This window comes from Periplaneta americana, chromosome 3, assembly GCF_040183065.1.
Source record: "Periplaneta americana isolate PAMFEO1 chromosome 3, P.americana_PAMFEO1_priV1, whole genome shotgun sequence".
Lineage (NCBI taxonomy): Eukaryota > Metazoa > Arthropoda > Insecta > Blattodea > Blattidae > Periplaneta > Periplaneta americana.
In genome coordinates this window covers 161,369,554-161,389,689 of record NC_091119.1, presented here as the reverse complement: position 1 = coordinate 161,389,689, position 20,136 = coordinate 161,369,554, and the positions used below count along the sequence as shown (strand labels likewise).

At 35.2% G+C, this 20,136-nt stretch overlaps 1 protein-coding gene across 4 annotated transcripts in view; it reads right to left on the bottom strand.

The window, feature by feature from the left end:
• tho2 (THO complex subunit 2-like protein) overlaps nt 1–20,136 on the bottom strand; it is a 135,189-nt gene that overhangs the window by 105,697 nt on the left and 9,356 nt on the right. For all 4 annotated transcript variants that reach the window (XM_069822181.1, XM_069822180.1, XM_069822179.1 and 1 more), the window contains exons 3-12: nt 17,324–17,415; nt 15,437–15,565; nt 11,861–11,976; nt 10,986–11,119; nt 10,447–10,703; nt 8,148–8,294; nt 7,857–8,029; nt 3,788–3,986; nt 2,177–2,346; nt 445–631 (exon numbers count right to left, since the gene is read on the bottom strand). In XM_069822181.1, coding sequence (XP_069678282.1) covers nt 445–631; nt 2,177–2,346; nt 3,788–3,986; nt 7,857–8,029; nt 8,148–8,294; nt 10,447–10,703; nt 10,986–11,119; nt 11,861–11,976; nt 15,437–15,565; nt 17,324–17,415 — 1,604 coding nt within the window. The remainder of the gene's footprint in view (nt 1–444; nt 632–2,176; nt 2,347–3,787; nt 3,987–7,856; nt 8,030–8,147; nt 8,295–10,446; nt 10,704–10,985; nt 11,120–11,860; nt 11,977–15,436; nt 15,566–17,323; nt 17,416–20,136) is intronic.

The window sequence follows — 20,136 nt, the reverse complement described above, 5'->3', positions numbered from 1 at the left end:
TGATGGATGTAACTTGTTAAAAGCTCTTTAGTGCTTCCTACACTACAGTTCCAAGTCAATAGAATTACTTTGTGCATTTCCCTTTCCTAAAGTCTTTGGTAAAATACTATATTGATGGCTAAGAAGTGATACCTCATATCTATAAAAATGGTCATTTAGTTTCACTACATTATTATTTAAAATAACTTTGTTATTATTATGTTCACAAAATTGGAAAGTTAACTAATATTTTGTCCTCGAGTAGAAGATCTTGTACAGTAGAAACATATACAAAAAGATGGCCTATTTTGAGAGAAATTAATTTTAAAACAGTTTTCTGATTCACCTGAAAACTCACAGATACGAGCTATCATTTCTTAGCCATCAATATGAGAAAAAGCGACATAATTATGAATTAATAATGGTAACAATAATTACATAAGTTGAAGTAAAATTTTTACATACGTAGTCAAAGAGGAACCCAGGAGAGCAATGCGTAAGTTTCCCTATATGCCTTCCAACAGGTTTAATATTCTCTTTGCTAACTCTTTTCATTATTGACTTGATCTTCTTCTGTGCTTCACCTCGTTTTCGTAACAATTTTGCATGCTGTTGATATGTATCATTCTTCCAACGGCTGTACAGACAATACCTGCCACCAAATCACACAATTACAGAAACAAGTAGAAAAATACAGTTTCAATACAACAGAGGAAATAATTTAAAGTGGGAAATATTCACACAGCACAATACAGTAAACAATTTTAAAATGGAGATGTAGCAGGAATATATATATATATATATATATATATATATATATATATATATATATACACACACATACACACACACAGCATTTGACCTCTTGCACTCCAATATTTTTCAAAGATATTATCATGGCCAGCCACTGAAGAACAGATTTTGAGGTGTTCCGAATCCATTTCTTGGTTTGAGTTGCACAATGGGCAGTTAGGGGACTGATATATTCCAATTCTATGCAGGTGTTTGGCCAAACAATCATGGCCTGTTGCCAATCTAAATGCAGCTACAGACGATTTTTGTGGTAAATCGGGAATTAACTGTGGATTATGATGCAGAGAGTTCCATTTTTTCCCTTGAGATTGTGTTATCAAATTTTGTTTGTTGAAGTCTAAGTATGTAGATTTAATAAATCTTTTCACAGAGTAATACATAGATTTATTAACAGGTCTGCAAGTAGCAGTGCTGCCCTTCTTTGCTAAAGCATCAGCATTCTCGTTTCCCAGGATTCCACAATGGGATGGTATCCATTGGAATAAAATTCTTTTATTGAGTGATATTAATTGAGAGAGCATTTTAGTTATTTCTGCTGTTTAAGATGAAGGTGTGTGTTGAGAGACTATTGGTAGAATAGCTGCTTTGGAGTCTGACAATATAACTGCATTCTTAAATTTATGGATATGGCATAGAAGATTCCTGAGACTTTCACTTATTGCAGTGATTTCTCTATCAAAAACTTGTTGTTCCATATCCAAGAGATCTATGAAGTGAGAAGAGACAGAAAGTAACACCTGCACCTGCTGTATAAATGAAGCCAGTTTTGTGGAGGGTATCTAATATTAATTGTCTCTAAAGACAATTGTTTCATTATTTCAGTGTTTACTTCTGATATATACATATATACAATATGTCGTCTAATGTATCTGTGCCAATAAATGATGTCTGTGTGTTTGCTGTTGTCCCTGTTTACAATGTGTGTCAGTTCTACGTTGTGATATGAAAATTTTGGCTAGGAATGGAATTGGTGATAATGAGATGAGTCTCAAGATTCCCCATGGGATTATCTGACTTTCGCCTTAAAGTTGGGGCAAACTTTAGGAAAATTCAATCAAGTAATCACCCTAAGTGGGATTCGAACCCATGCTTCAGTGCAGCCTCAGATTTTGAGTCCAACTCTCGGGTGGTTGAAAAAGAGGAAAGACAGGAAGTCCTCCTGCACCATCACCATTAGCTGAACTGTTATGCGTTTTCGTCCTTGTACACAGATATTATTATATTTCTTTATTTTGTTATTGACAGATTCAGTTTTCAATTCTTTCAAAATGTCTCATTTCTTCTCTGGCCCATAAGTATGAAGAGTTAAAAATACAGTACAATATATAATACCAGCAGTAGGACAAATTAATTTTACACTAGATAAGATGCAGCTGGCACAAACCTGCACTGGTAGGGGTAGAGTTTGATAATGTTCCACACTTCTTCTGCAATACAGCAGTTGCAGTCCATGAATGAAAGTGACGGAAGTATGACTTCGTCCAGGAGTGTGATAATATCATAATACAGATTGTCTTCTCCTTCAGGAGATGCCTGCTGGTTTTCACCACATCCCTAGAATAAGGTAAAATAAATATGTTACAGAGTAATTACATGTAGGATGTGCCAAGAAATTTAATCTGTCAAAAGTCATTTTTAAAAACATATATACAGTGAAACTTCCCAATAGCGGACACCGCCGGGGAAAAATTAAATGTCTGTTATTGAGAAGTGTCCGCTATTTAGAAAATCGTTAGTATGTATACAGTACATTAACATTTCTCGTACATATTCAACACTATATTTTACAGTATAGTACAGTAGATTGTGAGATTGTTTACAGTATTCACCCAGAGAGAAATCGTACCAGTAAATATTTTGTAAATGAAATCAACATCAGTTACTGTACCACTTCACTTTACACAAAGAAATCTAGAATTCCATTCTCAATGTATGATTTTAAAATAACATCCTTGTTTTTCAAAATTTCACTAACCAGAGTTTTTCCCACATTAAACTTTGTGGTCAACTCACGAACACTTAATATATTTCTCCTTCTCATTATGCTTTACAATATCTACTTTCTCTTTCAGTGACAAACATTTACGTTTTTGTGACATTTTTTAATGTGCCAGTACTTCCGAACACCCGGGTTCTATTCCCGGTCGGGGCAAGTTACCTGGTTGAGGTTTTTTCCGGGGTTTTCCCTCAACCCAATTTGAGCAAATGCTGGGTAACTTTCGGTGCTGGACCCCGGACTCATTTCACTGGCATTATCACCTTCATCTCATTCAGACGCTAAATAACCTAAGCTGTTGATAAAGTGTCGTAAAATAACCTACTAACCTACTTCCGAACACCTCAAGTTGACAAACTAAAAAAAGTACGGACTGCTCACGTACAGTATCACAACTAACAACTGTGCTGCTTACCTTCAATAAAGTACAAGAACGTTCAAATGCACGATAATGATTGTTGCAAAGAATTTCGTTAGAATTCCGTTTAATTTACAACAGTCTTTTTCTTTTCTTTTCTTTCACGCTGTCCGTTATTTGGAAGTTTTAATTGTTGTTGGGAGATACATTTCAGTGTCAGCGTCCGTTATTGAGAATGTCTGCTATTTGGAAGAATTTTATCGTAAGAGCCAATGTCATTTTGCAGGGGAATTTTAAAATGTCCGCTATTGGGAAGTACCCGTTAAGGGAAGTTTCACTGTACTACTAAAACAACGAGTCAAAGTCAGGATAGGAGAAGAAATATCAGAAGAAAGTGAAATAGTGAAAGGAATACATCAAGGATGCTCTTTATCACCTACCCTGTTCAACAACTACTTGGAGGATTTAGTGAAGAACTGCTTTCAGAATATGGAAGGAAGGATAGTTTTCAGTTTTCATGATAGTGGGGGATATCTTGGCTCTAATGCTCTGTACATTCAAACAAGAGTAAATTTTAAGAAGGAAGAGAACTGCTTGAGATCTAATAAAGCATTTATGCAGATTACATTTTATGTCCATACCTGCGTAAGTGCAGCTTTTGCTAATCGAAGAACTTTGTACATCAGCACCGGATCATAATGCATTGAAGGTCCAAGTGCTAGCAACATGGGAATCACAGACTCCCTAAGCTCTATGAAAGTGGTGGCTGGCTGTGGTGCCAATGGATTGTCCAGTAGGGGTACAGGCCTGCCAACTATTTTCTCTGCCAGACCACAGTTCCTAAAGGAAGAAATTACATATGGCGAATCCTACTTCCACATTTACATCTTCTAATTCACTGTCCATTGCATCTAAAGAAAATTACACTCCTTCATAACAATTGTTCATTTAATTAATGTATTAATCAGGTTATTATTTTGTAATTATATTGTAAAATGTTTAAATAAAAGCAGATAATGAAAATGTATTTCTGTTATATCAAGAGAAAAGTGCAGTACATGTAATTAAAATTGTTAAACCTGTATTTCACTTTTCTCAACTGGTATTACTGAATAACATCCACTTTCTTTATTGCAGTTATCAGTATTAATCTATTTCAACTTCACAATATCTGAATAGGTTAAGTATTAATAAATATACAATTATTAACTTTTGTGAGTGAATTTTAGGGATATATTATTTATATTTTTATTTTATTCACGAAATAGTCCTAATAAATGTCACTCAAGGTCTGAGATTACTATAGATAATTCACTTTGAATTAAAAAAAATAACTGTACTTTCCTAAAAACGAAGGAAGGAAAAAAGAAAGGAGAAAGGGAAGGAGGGAGGGAGGGAGGGAGGGAGGGAGGGAAGGAAGGAAGGAAGGAAGGAAGGAAGGAAGAAGGGAAGACATAATGACGAAATAAAAGAGAAAAATGTGTGCAAATATTAAAGCCACAATTAAATGTATTTTAATTGTGGTAGTTATGAATTGCCATTTTATCTAGCACAAATGATATTAGCCATATGAAAAAAAGGAGTCATACAGCATATAAATTGTGCTCATCTATCACACCAAAGCTGATTACAATATCTTATATTTCAGCAATCAATTTTCAGCTGATCTTAGATATCGAACTCCAACAAGGACACATCACCACACTAAAATTAGCATGTTTAAAACACGCCAATAATGGAAAAATATATTTACGAAAATAATTTATTACTAAACTATTTAAACTAAGATACAGTAGCGTGCAAATTAATCCGAACGTAATTACTTATGCAAAAACATTCAAACGGGATAAAAAAAGGATCTAAGACATACCTCAGTAATCTATGTGGCCTCCCTTGTTCCTAATAACAGCTCTGAGACGATTTGGCATGGATTCCACTAATTTCCCACAAATATTCTTCATTTCTTCATCGCGAAACCATACACCAATGAGGGCAGAAATCATCTTCTCCTTTGTAGAACAATCCATTTTTTTGCATTCTTCTTTTGCAAATTGACCACAAGTTCTCAATGGGGTTGATGTCGGGTGAGTTGCCTGGCCAGGGGAGTACCTGAATATTCTTCTTGTTGAAGAATTCTGTAGTTTTTCAAGACGTATGGCATGGTGCCAGGTCTTGTTGGAACACACCTCTGCCATCCAGAAATGATTTTTGCAGCTGGGGTACGATTCTGGTTTCCAATAAGTGAATATATTTGTCAGAATTCATCATTCCCTTGATAAGTATTAATGCTCCAGGCCCTTCTTGTGTAAAACAACCCCAAAACATTACTTTAGGGGGGTATTTGGGTGCTTGTTGGAGATGAGCTGCTGTTACTTTTTTGGATCCTTTCCGTACGTAAGAAACACGGTGGCCGTGGACCTCGAAATGAGACTCATTGGAAAAAAGTACATTCTTCCAGTCATTCACTGTCCAGTGTTGATGTAATTTTGCCCACATTAAGCGTTTTTGGCACATAACAGGGGTTAGCAGTTGCTTCTTAATAGGCTTATGAGCCCTTCGTCCAGCTTCCAAAAGCCTTCGCCGCACTGTTGTGACGTGAATATTCGCCCCAGTGGTAGCCATTAACTCGCGGGTTAAGTCGACAGCAGTTAGTCTAGGATTTAATTTACTTTTCCTGACAATTAAACGATCATCTACAGGTGAAGTCTTCCTTTTCCGGCCACAGTTTCCTTTTTTCTGGGGTGTGATGGATCCAGTCTCCCTGTATCGTTTTATGATCGAATTAACAGTAGCCAAACCGATGTGACATTCTGCAGCAATTTGCCTCTGTGTCATAGAAGAATGCTCTGCTAATGTTATAATTTTAGACCGTTTTCGTGGAGTTGTATCCATTTGTGAAGATGACAGAATGTACACAGGATTGCAGTATTAAGTCTTCAACACAACTGAAATGCTTATACTGTAAGTACAAAACGACAGGCAAAATGTCACATATTATAAAAAAAATAATGACAGACCTTCAACAATGGAATTACACGTACTACAGATGTCAATTAAAGCGGTATGGGCAGCTGTGAGGCCAACAATGACAGAAAATGTAAAAATATGTCGTGTTCGGATTAATTTGCATGCTACTGTAGAGCATATCACAGCCATTTTATGATCTACCTAGCAGACGAAAGCAAAGTTTGTGAAAAAAGAATATGTTCCTGTCTAACAATGAATCAATTGCGTACAGGAATATCAAAAAGATATTTAGGATAGAGGAATCTTTTCCAATAGGTCAACATATTTTCTATTACGAACAACTCACTTATTAATACATGTGTCTAGTTACTGACTTATTGCACAATATTCATGAATATGAATATATGAGTCCATGAATCTTACAGCGTCTGAGATAACGAGAAAGTTTATACACTGTTTCTGTTGTGAGACCAGAGGCTACTGACATTTCAAGCAAATGACACGATGGTCATTTTAAAAATTCGCTTATGACATTAACTGATCAAATGTCTTTCTCATATCTCAAACTTAGTATGACATACAATCTCCAGTTTCTCTATCCTAATGTAGAGTTATATTACGAATTTTTGTCTTAAAAATTCATCACCTTCACCTAGATTTGAATCCACGGAACTTGGCAAACATTGAAAATAATGTACCACTAAGGACAAAACTATGAAATCTGCTGTTAAAATGATTAATAAAAGGCACAATATAAATGTGGGAAGTTCTCCAAACAGCTTTGATAAACAACTTACTTGAGTGGATGAACAAATCACGAGGGAAAAAACTTACAAAAATGATAATTTGTATCCAAGGTACGTAAAATCATTTATTCTTTCAGTTAACTTAATTTAAGCAAATTTTACTTAAAAGGGATAATTTTTAAAATTATTAATTGAAAAACACAGAGAATTTAATTTCAATGGAGACACAATATTTTCAATTACTTTAAAGAAGTTTTTGATAGAGCTTATCATAATAAACTGTTGCAGATATTAGCAAAAGATCATGTCCCACAACAAATTACATACAAATTTGATAGCAGAAGTAATAATATTAGACTATCATAACAGCAAAAATGTATAGTGAATTAAGACATAGATGTAGCTTTTCATCACTTATGTTTATTACATATTACACGAACAGAACTATTCAGGAATGGAGAACAGATGCATGAAAGATTCATATCAATCAATCGAAACTGACAAATTGCTTTACTTTCTGCACATGATCTTTGGCATACAATACACAATTTAAAAATTGTTGGTGAAAAAAAGAAATAATGCATAATTTAATAATTTAATTCACTACTTCACTATTGTACCTTCTTTAAAAATCGGAATCAGGAGACAAATTCACGAACACAAATGGGTCATCAACAATTCTAATTTTTGAAAACAATGCAGTCAGTTAAGGTGCTTGCCTTCCGGTCTGAAGTTGCGCTCGGGCGCGGGTTCGATCCCCGCTTGAGCTGATTATCTGGTTGGGTTTTTTTCCCGAGGTTTTCCCCAACCATAAGGTGAATGCCAGGTAATCTATGGCGAATCCTCGGCCTCATCTCGCCAAATACCATCTCGCTATCACCAATCTCATCGACGCTAAATAACCATGTACTTGATACAGCGTCATTAAATAACCAACTAAAAAAATATCTACAGTAAGACATACACAAAATTCTTATGCAATTAATTTCATACATACTTCCTATACACAGGTTCCATTACTGAATGTAATAACTGACACAAAGCACGTGCCACCGGTGGCTGCTCCAGTACGCAATGATCTGGCAACCGTTTTGTGAGCTGCTTTGCATGATTCCAGTCTCCAACCTTTAGCAAAGCTTCACAGAGTCCAAACTTCTGATTTGCTGCATACTATATTTTAAAACAAAAGCAAACAAAATTAATTATTAACTTCAATAATAAAATATTACACAAAATTTTAGCTGCTCAGAAAATCAGTGTTGAAGATACAGCCTCAGTACAAAATTACCTTTTCTTGAATATTTTCCTTTTCTTCTACTGGCTCCTCCTTATCTTTGTCCTTAGTAGAAATAATGCTGAGTTTTCTTACATATTCTTTGGCTTCCTTCATATCCTTCTCCCATTCTTTATGAATTATTTTATCATCAGGTGTCAACTGTGATAAAGAAATTGAAGCATTACTTAACACACACACAGTACATTTCAAAGGTCTTCTGACACATTTAAGTGTCTAAATATATTTCTTCGTATTTCTTATGTTCTTCTTTGCTACTTTTATTATTACTAGTAACTGTTTAGGTCAGGGTTGCAGAACTGGGGATGAGAGGGGTAGAAGCATGGAAAGAGTTTGTTCCCCATCCACAAGGCCGGAGCCTTCAATGACGTTTTTGTGACGTTTTGCAAGCACACTGAATACACAGCTCTTCTCCCCCTACCATAGGACGCGAGGAAGGGAAGGGATGGGTTACGTGTTCCAGCTTGTGACGTCTGCTTCAAATGTAGAACAGTTTTGCATCCCTGGTTTAGGTAGTACGATAATAAAGAGGTGTGAGAATTATTACACTAAAGATGAAAATTTGCTCATAGTTATGACACAGATTACTTCTTTTTTTAAATTAGGAATATCAAAGTATGATATTATATGATTTCTTTGAGATCTCCAATGTGTTAGTGAAACACAACCTAAAGCTGACAAAGACTGGATCAATGAACTTGTGGAGATAAAATCAATGCTACCTAAAACTACCAATAGAAAGTACTAAGAATAATTATTTTCATAATCATCGCTGCCTAGAAACGTGATGTCGTTAATTATTTCCACAAATGCACATATTATCTAACATTTTGTGGTGAAGTTCTTTTGAGAGCTTCCTCCATAGAGGTCGTCATAAATAATTCGTAACAAGGTTATGTAGGCACTAGTTGGGGCATCGAAAAAATTGAGTCATTCACTGTGTGACATTGAAATTAAAATTTTGGAGCTATGTGTTTTCTAGCTGCATGTACGAGGACTATTCATAAAGTAACTCCCATTTTATTGCAATACGAAGGAGGATCAGAAAGTAATGCCCAACAATTTTTTTACGGAATACTAACGAGTGGTAACTATTGTGTAAAGGTGATGTGTGTACTAGTATCATCTACTTGTGAAGACCAATGAGGTATAGTCCGTTTTTTGTGGACAAAACAAAAAGTCCGAGTGAAATCCACAGGGAAATGTTGAACATGTATGGTGTTGACTGTCTGGACCGTAGCAACATCTCCAAGTGGGGCAGGTTCTTTGAAGAGGGCCGAGCAAATCTTACCGACAAAGAAAGTTCTAGCAGACCAGTGACCGCTACAACACTGAGGCATTTAGGCAGCAATCATCCTATCCTCCCTACAGTCCATACCTTGCACCATCTTTCACCTCTTAGGACCAATGAAGATATTCCTAGGAGGCCAACGGTTCGGATGAAGTGAAATCAGTTGTGCACAGGTGACTATATGCCCAGACAACAGAGTTTTATGAATGACGTGTACTGAATCTGGTGTCACAATGGGAGAAATGTGTCGAGAGATTTGGTTTCTATGTCGAAAAATGGGTAAAACCTGTAGATTTCTTGTGCATTATTTCGTTTTGCTCATCTATTAAATACATTGCCACAAAAAATTGTTGTGCGTTACTATTCGGTCATCCCTCGTGACATCTTTTGAACTGGATTCTTTTTCACAAAATGTTACCCTCACTGCCATCCATGTTATTACAAACACAGCACTTTTTGAAACCTTTTTTAACCAGCTGATACAGTACCTTACACATATCTTATAAACTAACTTTTTACGACTGAAAAGTGCTAGGCTGTGATTACAATATGAGTACTGTTTTCACATGGCTGTTTATATGCAAAAATCATAATACTAGATTTGGGCCAATATGGTATATTAGTGAACTGCAGATGGGTCGTCTTCTTGTTTAATTCCAAATCTATCATAGTTCTCGTCATTCCATTCACTTATTTATTTTAATCTCTGCTTTGGTATTTGCTAATATTTAGATGAAAGTTTACATGAGACTAAACACTCAATTATTTTATTTCTATACACTGTATCAAATGTTAAGTTCAAAAATATGTTTTTCCTCTAGCTTTACACTATAATCCAGTAAAGTTGTCTTGAATAAAAATTAAATATTTTTACTCAACGTCTGATTAATACAACACACCTTCCTTACGGGAACAATAATGATTGAATACACCTCTATGAAAGGAGACGGGGGAACTTCAACCTAATAGTAATACCATATCAAGACAGAAAATTCAACTCACCCATGAGTAAATATCGTCCAGAGCAATGATGTTATGTTGCAACATTAGAGCAGTGACGAGATATAAGGATTTTGGCGTTGTTTCTTCTGCATTGTTCTGGTAGAAGCAGTATTTAAAACCCAATACCTCACATAAAATCTTTGGATCACACATATAGGAACGTAACAATGGAATGAAAAAATGGTGGTGATCAGGACGGCATTCAAATGATTCCAAGATAATATCTAAAACTCTATTTGGATCCAAATTAAAACAACCTGTAAAGTAAAATGGCTAAAATTAATATCACTTACACAGCCACATCCATTAATCTATCCGCACAACTTAAATACTGCAATAATTCTTGAAATACAAATTAATTATAGTTTACAATCATAAACATTTTAGGGAAGACGTAATGAAGTTAACACAATCCTTAGCTTTTCTTAAGTAAAGTGTGAATTGATCTACAAACATATCGAAAAACATCCAAAAATAAACTTTAATATATGCAACTATAAGCAAATAATTTTGATATTATATTAATATGTCCAACTTACCTATCAATGACTTTATTACTTCCAAAATGTTCGCTGGAGTAACATTTCCAGATACTTCTTGATTCAATTCTGTAATAAGTTTGGCATAACCCTCACTTTCTTCACGGAAAAGGTTGAATTTACGTTGTTTATAACTGCAAGACAGAAGAGCAAAAATGGAGAAAGATCAATTTCATGCTTGGATGCAAATGACAGATCAATAACAAAGATGTTCAAGAAAAGTTGACATATGTCAGATGTTTAATGATCGCCAAAGAGCTATTTTGATTTTATCAACTTAATAATCTGGCATTCATTGAACCATAGGTGAAATCTGTGGATAGGATTTTGATCCATCACTTAAATTGACTATCATAAAATCGCTTAAGAAATACAGTTCTCCAATATTAATTGTAACTTTTTATGCAGTATTATTTTACTTAAAATTCAAACTACTAAACCTAATTCCTCTGTTAAGTTGATGCACAGTTACATGCACTATGCTAATAACATTTATATTTTCAAGAAAGTGATAATGCCTTTGGTTTTATACCAACTTTTAGCACCATTTTTAACAAAGAAAAGGCTAAACTACATGCAATAATACAGTATTTCAATGAGCACTTTTTACAGAACTCAACAAAGTTACTTAAGTACATAAAATAGGGATCCCTTAAGTCCAAAAACAAATTAAATGGAACAAACTATTAGTTTTGCTCTCTGAAAGTTCCCCTTATCATGTGGGGTACTGTTTTAAACGGGAATTAAAACCATTATTCTTATGAATATATAGACGGGAAAACATTTTAAACATGATCTTAAGCAGGAACCACTGCATTTAAATTCATGCTGTTTGTTTTAATATTCTCCATGTTAGCATGGTCATTAATACTTACTAAAGTTTTGTCTTCACTTTGATGAACTTTGTGTAAAAATTTCTGTTCTTTAAAGTACCAACATCCTGAAGAGTATCTATCTCCAGTCGTTCCTTTAGTAACTTGTCAGAAAGAAACTGTAAAAAACAACAAGAACAATAAATGAATTCTATGGGATACTATACGATTACTCATTCAAGCAAATGTACCAAGTAAAATTGAATTTCTTTTACAGTAGAATTTTGATGATCGATCATTCATTCCTGGAAACTGTAATGCTTATCAAAATGATGGTAATTAAACAATTTAAACCCATATTATACTGACAATTCATTCTACAAATTAAAAATCAACTCAGCTATTTATAACATTATTTTCTTGTACATTATAATCACTGACAAAAACTTTAGGCCAGTAAGACGTGCAATACAGTTGGGTTTAGACTTTCCAGAGGCCTGTATAAGGTTAGCAAAAAATGTTTTACAAATTTTTCAAAGTGGGTCCTGAGTGGTTATTGTAGACAGACCCATTCATTCTTTATGTCAATGGTTATATTTTAATTTAAATTGTACAGTACAAGAAACACTGTCTCCTAGAGCAATGAAGTTAATCCATGAGTGGCACATTTAATGTCCTGAGAAAAAAATATTTCAACTTCAATGACAGCTGTAATACAACCAGGTTCAACTGTGACTTTCTGGGCTCCACAGAATTACAATATGAAACATTAGTATGTGTGTGTGTGTGTGTGTGTGTGTGTAACTAGTGGTATATGAGATGCTAATTATGCAACAAACATAACTCAGTAGGAGCAACACTAAAAGACATGAATAACGAAGTTTTACTGCCTTTAGATAATGTTATTATAAAAATTAAAATTGAAAAACTTTCCTGTCTCTCTAATTTGTCAATAAAATTTAACAAGTTTCCTACTTCTCTAATTTGTCAATTTACACATACAGCCGACATAATTACAATCCCTAGACTGAATTTACTTTATATGCATAAAACAAACAAGTAAAACCCATGTAAAAAAAACTGTACAGAAAATAACTTCTCACTGCTTATTTTCTTTATAAAATTTCAAAATAAATCCATAATAATGTTAGGCCCGGTTTCTTCAACCTTTGTTAAATTATAACAATGTGTTATTCCATTTTAACTATAAACTTAACAGTTGAAGCATTTCTTCAACTACTGTTAGTACTAACAGGCTGTTAAAACCTATGTTAATTTAACTGGCCAATTTCATGCAGTTAAATCATTTAACTCTCTGTTAGCATAGAAGTATCCAATATGGCTGGTGCGTTAGATGCTGAACTTATATATCTGGATTATTTAGAAAATGATATCCATGAATACATAAACAGAGGGGATGATTTCTGTGATTTGACAGACCAGAAGTTCATACAAAGGTATAGGCTATTTTCTGCCAAGCCTCACTTTTCGCTTTCAACTTAGATCCGTTTGTTTGTTTATTCTCATTAATTGGTTTATACTGCGAAATAATTTCCAGCAGAAGGTTTCTTTCGAACAAAGAGAAATTAGTCGCACGATTTCTTTTTGTTCCAGTGTTTTCCATTTCATAACAGCAATACCAATACGCCACTCCAAGCTATTGTGATACAGACGAGGAAAGAAGCAGAAATCAAACCTGACTTCTATCTCTCTGAATCAAACAACGGAAACAAGCGAGAATCGCAATTGTCAGAGTTCAGAAAACAGAAGTGAGCCTATACTTGGTTATAGGTTATGGTTAAACTCTAGAATCTCTGGTCCTAACAGAGAGTTAACAAACAGAATGTTAAAATGTGAAATGTAAAGTTGAAGAAACGCAATATTTTTAACAGCAATTCATACTTTTAACTTACAGTTAATTAACACTATGTTAGGTGCATTTTAACAAAGGTTGAAGAAACCGGGCCTTAGTCTTTTGTGAATATGATATTTGTCTGTACAGGGTGTATCGCAGTCTCCATATAAACAACACAAACATTTCGAGCCACTTCCTCTGTCTTTGCTCCTCTATTAAACTCAAACAGGAGAATATGTCGGATATATATATAAAATTTTTTTCCCACTTCACACTCCAAGTTCTTTAGCCCACAAATAAGACAAACTTTCCTCAAATCCGCAAAATTCAAGGAATATTTACAAGCACAACACTTCAAATAGCAAACAAACAATCTCCTAACGCAGTGTTGTGATGATGAACAAAAATGCTATGAACTTTGGTATCAACCTAATAAATCTATGATAAAGGAATCACAGTGTTACTTTCCTTACAGAGAAAGCCATGCTAAGGATTTTTCCCTCAGCCAAGTTTGAACCTGCAAACCTCAGATCCAATGGCCACCATGATAACAGCGAGACCACAGAGAAAACTCTTTGCTTACATTCCCTGAAGCTCATATTCAGCTTTGAAAAAATAGATGTTTTTATACCCACATTATGGCATAAAACTAAAAAAAAAATCTTGCTCCACATCATCATTAATGACTTCCTTTTCAATGTTAGCTGTAGAGTACGAAGAAGAAGTAGTTATCTCTATTAAAACCATTTGCTTCCAACAGAGACTTAAAGCTATACATTTATTTTATTAGTAGAGCATATACTGGCGGACCATCGGATCTGTGTCCCCGTAAGATATGCGAACTGAACCCTAATTCCTTCTCAGCCTCGGTAATTCATTTCTCTTCCTGCATTCTTATCTCTCTCCCTTTCTCTCCCCCACTATTCACAATTTTGAGCCTTCTTGCGGGACAGTTTATTTGCACTTGCAGTCCAGTGTTGTCAACTCAACATGAATACTGTAGCACAGAGTCACAGTCTAATAATATGTATTAGACTGTGACGGAGTGGTGAAAAAAATATTAAGCAAGTAACAGCATTCTGCGATGAAGAGAAACAAACGAGTCATCTCTTTCCTATAAATAAGGCAACGATAAAAGCAGCTGCGATCACTGGTGAGGCTATTTTATTTCAATTGATTATGTATTAAAATTACTTACTTAACTAATACTAATACAATATGTTATGTAATTTATATAGGCAGGTCATAGCACCTAATAAAGAAAATCAGGAGAGAGGGAGTTTGTACAGAAGATGAAAAGTTAGAATCATCAGGGAAGAACAGACCAAGGGAACCTTTAATTCTTGTAGATCATATGAACCGATGTATATTTTAAGAAAAAAGATACAAGAATTTAATACCTTGCAGAAAGAAGTTCCGACATTGAAGGAATTACTGAAATTACTGAAGGCTGCGAGAGAAGCAATAATTTCCAAGGTTGAAGAGAAACGCTACAGAAAGTGATTCGAGACATGCAATTTAGGTTTAAAAAATGTAGAAATACAAGATGTATTTTGATTGAAAGAAATGATATTGTAGCATGGAGGACCAGTTATTTATGACAATGTTTGACGGAAGTTTGGCAACATCCCTAGTTGGCAAGGTTCGTGGTCTGCTGTTTGACGTGGTGGGAGGAAAGCGGGTGCAATGGAGTGAGTACAGGTGTTAACTTTTTCAAGAACGATGACAGCGCTGAAGAGGCACAGATCTGATGGTCCGACAATATATTTGAAATATTTGCTAACCTTTTCAGTTTCTTTCACAATAAAGCAAAATCTTTGCCTCTCATCACTGTTGTTTTCTGCGCATGATGTTTCTGCATCAATGACACTGACTACGTCTAGTATTATGGATGGCATGTCATTATGTAGGCTCTGAAACAACAATATATATCTAATAAAACACGACAAACTAAAAATAAAAAAAATGTATAGGTGACATACTTTTCTCACATATTTCACAATAATTCACTTCCTTTATCACGATGTGAGTAAACCCGCAGTCCATAGTTTTCTTTAACTACTATTCAAAACACATGCATTCTCTGTAATCCTGAAATTAAAACTTTGTATAATTCATATAGTTTAAGTAATTTTTCACAAATTTACATAAATCAAGTTGTATCTACGAGGGGGATGCAGGAAATAACGACCGTTTGCGCATACCCACCGCGCAGCTGACTCCCCTTCCTTGTTTGAAGGTCAACTGGCTTCCTTAACATGTGTTCTCATAATGTTGTGAGTACTGGTTGCAACAAGTCGCCATTGTGCATTTTGTGTTACTTAAAAATGAATGTGAGGTGAGGAGTGTGATTCGATTTTTGAATGCCCGACATTTGAAACCTGCAGAAATTTACTGGCAATTGAAAGAAGTGTATGGTGATACTGTAATGAAGGAAAGAAATGTGAGAAAATGGTGCGAAATGTTCAACAATGGGCGAACAAATGTCCATGATGAAACTCGACCCGGACGCCCATCACTCATCACAGAAGACCTGAAGACTAATGTGTACGACAGAATCTTGCAAGACAGGCGCACTTCACTCGACGAATTGCATATTGCTTTTCCTGAAATTTCTCGTTCTTTGCTTGGTGAAATTATGTCGCAACATCTTGGCTACCACAAAATCTGTGCACGATGGGTTCCACTGAGTGACCAACACAAAACTCAGAGAATGGCCTCAGCACTGACATTCTTGATGCGATATCACACAGATGGAGACGCCTTTCTTGATCAAATTGTGACTGATGATGAGACCTGGGTGACTCACAACACCCCAGAGACCAAGCGCCAATCACGTCAGTGGCATCATCCCAAGAAACCGATAAAATTCAAACAGACTCTCTCAACACAAAAAGTCATGGCTACTGTCTTTTGGGATCACAAAGGTGTTCTTTTGCTGGATTTCATGCCAAAAGGCACTACGATCAATGCAAATCGTTATTGTGAGACTTTACGAAAACTACGGCGAGCCATCCAAAACAAGAGGCGAGGAATGCTTTCGAGAGGAGTTGTGCTTCTTCACGACAACGCCCGCCCGCACACCCGCCCGCCCGCCCGCCCGCCCGCCCGCACACTGCTGCTTCAACTCGAGAATTGCTGGATCAATTCTGTTGGGAAATCTTTGATCATCCGCCCTATAGTCCAGACCTTGCTCCTAGCGATTTTCACCTTTTCACTAAGCTGAAAGACTTTCTGGGTGGTACGCGTTTTGGAAGCGATGAAGAAGACAGTGAACACCTGGCTTAATGAACTGGCGGCAGAGGAGTATAACACGGGAATTCTAAAGCTAGTGAACAGATATGGCAAATGTTTAAATGTAGGTGGTGATTATGTAGAGAAGTAAAGGAAGCTTCAGTTATGTAACAGACTTTGTTTTTTCAAATAAATATATATATTTTTTTTTAATTATTACAACAAAACAGTCGTTATTTCCTGGATCCCCCTCGTATATTGTAATCAGGATTTAAAAGTGGTATGAAATAATTCTGAATGAAAATTAATTTCCGCTAAGCACTTTTGTAAAAACTAGCACCATCATTATGATTAAAAATATGAACGATATCACAAAGAATAACATGAATTCCAACCAAATCAAAAGAAAATTGTGATCAGAAAGCCTAAATGCTTACCACAATTTCCCCTAGTGTGGATGCTGTCGCTTCCCTTCTCAGAGGTCCTTTGATACCGTGCCATATCAGTTCATAAATTGCTCTCGTCAATCCTGAAAGAAAAACAGTGGATATATTATTTATAAATAAGTTAATGTAAACATGCAGTTTATACCGATACATTTATCTTTGCTGATAATCGAATGATTATTTCCAAAGAAATTTACATAAATCAAGTACATATGCTACACAAAACAGTTTCAGATTAGTATATGACAATATATTCGAAGTTTAAATGACAGTATTCTCTCGCAAATTACAATGTAAGCTATTCTATCAATATAAGTTAAAAATGCTGAATTTAATTATACAAATGATGCTAAAAGGTAGTCTTTATCAAATAAAACAATGTCTGATACGGTTTTTAAAAGATTATACATAATAATAATGCCTGCAACAATGCTATTACATGGCGTGATGTAAGAAGAAAAGAGAAATGCTAAGGATTCTAAGAAATGAAATTAAGTTTTGTTGAGTTCTAGAGAATGCAGAAAAATATATAAGAAAAAACATAAAGATGGTCAAGAAAGATTTAAAATATATCTTATTCATTTATAGTTTACTGCCCAAGGGCAGATCTTTCACTGCAAACTCAGCATTCTACAATCTTTCCTATTGTCTGCCTTCCTCTTAGTCTCTGCATATGACCCATATATCTTAATTTTGTCTATCATCTGATATCTTCTTCTAACCTGAACTTTTCTCCCATTCACCATTCCTTCCAGTGCATTCTTCAACAGGCGGTTTCTTCTCAACCATTGTCTCCATTCCGTTTTCTCTTCCTGATCAGTTTCAGCATTATTCTTTTTTCACCAAGTCTTTCCAAAATAGCTTCATTTCTTATTCTACCTGTCCACTTCACACACTCCATTCTTCTCCATATCCACATTTCAAATGCTTCCATAGTCGCTTCTCTTCAATTCGTCGTTATGTCCAAGTTTCTTCCCCATACAATGCCATGCTTCACACAAAGCACTTCACTAGTCTCTTCCTTAGTTCTTTTTCCAGAGGCCCGCAGATGATGCTCCTTTTTCAATTAAAAGCCATTGCTATTCTCCTTTTGACTTTCTGGCAACAGCTCATTTTACTTCTTATAGTACACCCCAAGTATTTGAAGCTATCCACTTGCTCTACTGCCTCATTTAGAAGTCGCAAGTTTACCTTATTTACCTTACTCATTTTTCTTTCGATAACCATGGTCTTCGTCTTTTTTTCAATTTATTTTCATCTCGTACTGCTCGCAACTGTCATTTAGCTCCAGAAGTATATCCCTTAGTATCATCTCTTCTTCTGCTAACAATGCCATATCAGCAGCAAATCTTATGCACTTTCTTCTTCTTTCTTCTACTATCACCCCTCCCATGTTCTGAAAACAGTTCTTCACTAAATCCTCCAAGCAGATGTTAAACAGAGTAGGTGATAAAGGACATCCTTGTACTACTCTCACTATTTTACTTCCTTCTGACATTTCTTCTCCTATAATAATGAAAGAAGAGATGACATGTACTATAGTTAGTATTACAACCAATTCACAAAAATGTCGTCACAATTTAACTGCTCAGCTGAAGTGGAAGGATGCAGCCTGCAAAGTTGGTTTGTCATTCCCACACCATTGTATAGCTTGCAAATACAACTTGTCTCTGCCACAATCTGTGCTTTTTCTTGTGCCTTAAGATTTCTTAGAAAAATATTTTTGTTTCACACATAATGGTATTTTGACTTACCTGACACCCGACCCATACCCCTCGTTAATAGCCTACTTTCAATTTGTCACAAACTTAAATCATCGGCGTACCTGATCATCCTGATTTTGAGAAAGCATTAGTGCAAATGTATAGAGTTGAGGCACTCCGAACTACTGTATTTTACAGACGAAGTGCTGGAATCTCCAGTTTTATTTTTAAAAGAACTATTCCCTTAAGGCCGCTTTAGAAACTGAAGTATTTTCTACAGTTGTGAACAGAACATAACTACGTCAGTTCTGGCCTCTCCTTTTTACCAGCATCATATACTATAGTGAGATTAAAAGATGGCCCTCCAGGTGGTGTTATGCGACAGGGACATTAAGACATCTCCAAGTATATAAGAAAGAAAATTCAATACTTTACTCTGAAAAATAAAACGAATTTAATAAAAAAATTAAAACTCAATAATTGTCTAGATATGTACAGTAGTGGCAAAAAAACCGGACCGACCCTTGTAGCTGATTTCAGAGCCTTGTTCACTCCAGAGCACAATAGACTGGTAACTAAGACTTTCGTGGTTCGAATCCTGCCTGGGAAGGAAACTTTTTTTTGCTCCTTATTCTAATTTATTCCCAATACTTTTCGATTGATGATAAAATTCATGTTCTGGGAATAATAAGTTAATTAAGTAGTAAAATATCACTGCAATCGAAAAGTATTGGGAATAAATTTGAATAATGAACAAAAAAAAAGTTTCCTTCCCAGGCAGGATTCGAACCACGAAAGTCTTAGTTACCAGTCTATCGTGTTCTGAATGAACAAAGCTCTGAAATCGGCTACAAGGGTCAGTCTGGTTTTTTTTTGCCACTACTGTAAAAAATTTTTACGTTCTTTACATAATATGTAAAATACTGTATGTAATATTACTACGAATATGTAAAATGAAACTCAACTATAACCACATCACAACCACAAATCACCGATATTTATTTTGTCACTTTCAGTAGTCTACAAGTAAAGGAATGCAATATGTAATTACATAAGAATCTGGGCCCTAATCATCATCATCAAAAGTACCGCGATAGGCCA